This window comes from Vicia villosa, unplaced genomic scaffold, assembly GCF_029867415.1.
Source record: "Vicia villosa cultivar HV-30 ecotype Madison, WI unplaced genomic scaffold, Vvil1.0 ctg.000076F_1_1_3, whole genome shotgun sequence".
NCBI lineage: Eukaryota > Viridiplantae > Streptophyta > Magnoliopsida > Fabales > Fabaceae > Vicia > Vicia villosa.
Window position 1 is genome coordinate 168,755 of NW_026705000.1, and position 3,933 is coordinate 172,687.

The window sequence follows — 3,933 nt, forward strand, 5'->3', positions numbered from 1 at the left end:
ATTTCTTTCAACAGATCCATTCTGATGATGAGTGTGTGGACAAGTGAGTCTGTGAACAGCTCCTTGTTTAGTGAGGAAAGGAGTGAGAGGTTGAAACTCTCCACCTCCATCAGTCTGCACTATCTTAACAGTGCTTTTAAACTGAGTGTGCACAAATGTAAGAAAATTGATGAGGATAGGCACTACCTCAGACTTCAGTTTGAGGAGAAATATCCAGGTGTATTTAGTGTGTGCATCAACACAAGTGAGCATATATTTAAATCCAGTAGTAGATGGAAAGGGAGCGGGTCCCCACACATCAGCAGACAGTAGATCAAATGGTGCATTATAGACAGTAGTAGAGGCAGTAGAAGGCAATCTATGAACTTTGCCAAGACAGCAAGCAACACAAAAGTCAAATTTAGATTGCTGTGGAATAGGAAGGTTACATTTGGTAAGTACAGCCTTAAGGACCTCATGATGAGGATGGCCTAGTCTCTTATGCCATTGCTCATACAGAGAGGGTCCTAAACTCTGTGTACCTTGATTGCCACTAGAAGTAAAACGGGAGAGGGAAGAATTATTGCTAGTGAGTGTGTGAACAGTAGGTGCAAAATGCTTAGAGGGAGAAGAGATGGCCTGAAGAGATCCAAAGGAATAAAGTCCATCTTTGCCAAGTTCTCCTTGTAGTAGCACCTCAGAAGTAGCCTGTGATTTAACCATACAGGTATCAGGATGAAACTCGAAATAAACTTTGTTATCCCTAGCAAACTAACTAACAGAGATAAGGTTCTTTGTGATTTGTGGCACTAGCAATAAGTTGTGTAATGTGAGAGTGACATTTGGATTGTGTGAAGAATGAAAATATGATTGGCCAATTGAGGCTATTGACAAACCTTGACCATTTCCAAGTGTCACTTGATCAGTGCCAGATGCAGGGATGCTATCAAGAAAATGCTCTGCAGAGTTTGTCACATGATGCGTAGCACCAGAATCAGCATACCAAGGGGAGGCAGATTGGCTTGCCACTGCTCCTGTACCAGCAACGTACACTTGAGGTTGCTTATCAGGTCTAACTGCTGCAGCAGGAGTGCGCATCTGAACAAACTGTGGAGCAATCCATTGATTAGGTGCATGTTGTGCAGGAGCACCTTGATACCACTGAGAAGCTTGCACAGGTACCATAGGAGCACGCCACTGAGAGGCATTTGATGAAGGAACTGGAAGTCTGTAGTAACAAACCTTGGCATCATGACCAGGTTTGGAGCAGATTTGGCACTGAACACGGTTACGTCCACCATTACGTCCACCACCTCTGTAGGTTGAAGCTCTACCACCACGTCCTCCACGAGAATACTCAGTTTGAGGTGCAGAATCGTGAGAAGTAGCGTCAGATACCATAGAAACCGTGGAGTTAACAGAAGGAGTAACCGTACCTTGTGTAACATTGAGAGCAATAGGATCCTGAGATGCAGCACGAGGTGTACGCTCAAGTCTAGCTTCATGAGAGAGAAGCATTGTTTCAGCAACGACGAGAGCACACGGTTCATCACGATACTGAATGATCGAGGCTAGGGCTTGATATTCCGGTGGCAGTCTGATAGGAAAATAGCAAGTGTACTATTTTTGCCTATGTAGTAGTAATGGGAAAATCCCAAGTATCGAATCTCAAGGACTGCTTGACGATATAGAGTTTTATCAGTGTTTCAATTAAACAAAAGTTCAAAAGGTTGTTTTGATTGGTTTTGCAAATAAAGTAAATAAACAGAATAATAGAACGACGAACAGAGATGAGTAGGTTGCTAGGGACGGTGAATGATTCTTCATGCAACGAATTTTCTGTCTCAATACAATAACATGCTTTTCATAGTTAATTACCGGTTCTTTAGAGTATCTAATCCTAAGGCCTTAGTGAAAAGATCTTTGACCTCACAACCTAATTACTATGTCCATAGATAAATACGGTTATGATCAAGCATTCCAATAACAAGAAATTCCGGTTACAATATGATATCCCTAGTCCTAGGTGATATAAATATTATATGTTCTTAACCATGTCCACAAATAATATGCCGTCCAGCTACACTATTCATTCATATTCAGAATCCGTTTTTCCGACGGATAAAGCATTATTAACGGATGAAGAACAAATTAACAAATACGAAAAGTAAAATAGTTATTGCATCAATTGAATAAATTCATCACAATCAGAATCAGGGTCACCCCCTAGCAATGGGGGGTTTAGCTACTCATGAAAATAACAGAAAACATAATTTTGATTGTAGACATTACAGATAAATGAAGGAATCAGATCTTCAATGGCTAATGCTCATAGAATCCTTCACTCCTTGCATCAATCTTGAATTCTCCAGCCTCTCTAATGTATTTTCGCTCCCAAATTCGTCGAACCCCTGTCCAAACGCATTCTGGTTCTTTTATTACTGTCGTTCTGGGCTTTTCAGCAAAACAGGCCCAAAAATCTCGTGCACACGCGTGTGGACACGCGTCTGGTGCTGTGACACGCGTCCTGGGACGCGTCCTGGCAGGGGCAGGCATTTCCTTTGCAGTTGTGGCTTCTAGGACGCGTGTGGGCACGCGTGTGGGAGTCAGGGACGCGTCTGGGCACGCATGTGTGAGTCTGGGACGCGTCTGGGCACGCGTTTGGCCAGCAGACCTCAATATTTCACTTCCACACGCGTCTGGGGACGCGTTTGAGCAGCAGGATGTACTTGTGCAGGCTCCACACGCGTGTGGAGACTCGTTTGGCCAGGCCATGTGCATTTTCATCAATTTCTTCACGTTTTGCACTGATTTTCTCCACTTCATTCATCTGAGTCTGCAAACACTTAAACACAAAACCAAAGCATAACATGACGAATAATAAATTAAAACATAAAATAAAATACTTAAAGATAACTAAAAACAGCGGTAAAAATACGTGTGAAAACCACTGATCACAGTCCATCAACAATTGTCTCCAATTGATCACGATGCGACACCGGATCTCCAATAGATTCGAGGACATCAGCGATTTGTTGAATTCGACCTAGATATTGCGCAATCGTACGATCACCTTTCTCCATACTACGAAGTTCATAGCGAAGTTGACGAGATTTTGCATAGATCTGAGTTCGCTGAAACTGATCAATGACGGACCACACCTCATGAGCATGAACGCACTTGACGACGCGTGGAAAAACAACTTCAGAAAGCGTCGTCAGAAGCCACATGAAGAGAAGAGAGTCTTCCTGATGCCAGAGAGTGTACGCCGAATTCTCGCGATCGGAGGCGCGATCTTCCGTCGTGAGAAAACGAGGAGGTATCACCGGATTTACCAGATGACGGTGGAGTTTGTGGATGTGAATGATGCCTTCCACTTGTTGCTTCCAAGAGAGGAAGTTGTTGTTGTCCAGCTTGATGCTGATGTGCTGTACGAACGTTTTGAACGCATTCATCAGAGTAGTTGACGCCGGTGGTTGCGTAGAAGAGTTTTCATCTAACGACAAACCAGACGACGGCGAAGGCGACGGCGTAGGAGAAGCCATGGTCACCGTGGATCAGAAGCTCATGATACCATATTAGAAAAGTAAAAGTTAAGCATAGTAGAGAAAGAGAGAAGAGAGAATTTGTTATAGATTGTAACTGTTTCACTTGATTATAGAGATTACAAGATATAGTATATATAGCAGTGACAGGTGTCAGTCACTGCCAGCTCATAGTATATATAGCAGTGACAGGTGTCAGTCACTGCCAGCTCATCTTAAGTTCTATTATTTATTTTATGAGATACAAATCAATGCCTAAGCATATAGTCTATTAGGGTCGAGTTGCCGTTACAATTGAGACAATGTGGAAAAGTAGGAATGATCTTATTTGGAATAATAAGCATGAAGATGGCTCCCGTGTCGGTTGGATTGCTTATCATAATTGGCGCGATTGGTTTTCGGCGCAACG

General features: G+C 42.9%; 1 protein-coding gene across 1 annotated transcript; it reads right to left on the reverse strand.

Moving 5' to 3' along the window:
• Window positions 1–424: 424 nt before the first annotated feature.
• LOC131623633 (uncharacterized) lies at window positions 425–1,558 on the reverse strand. The gene is made up of 2 exons (XM_058894638.1): window positions 876–1,558; window positions 425–687 (listed from the first exon to the last, which is right to left on the reverse strand). The coding sequence occupies exons 1-2, from the start codon at window positions 1,495–1,497 to the stop codon at window positions 677–679; spliced, it is 633 nt and encodes a 210-aa protein (XP_058750621.1). The 5' UTR covers window positions 1,498–1,558; the 3' UTR covers window positions 425–676.
• Between the last annotated feature and the right edge of the window lie 2,375 nt (window positions 1,559–3,933).

Coding starts and splice junctions, on each gene's coding strand:
- LOC131623633 (XM_058894638.1), bottom strand. CDS start 1,497: ATGCTTCTCTCTCATGAAGCTAGACTTGAGCGTACACCTCGTGCTGCA.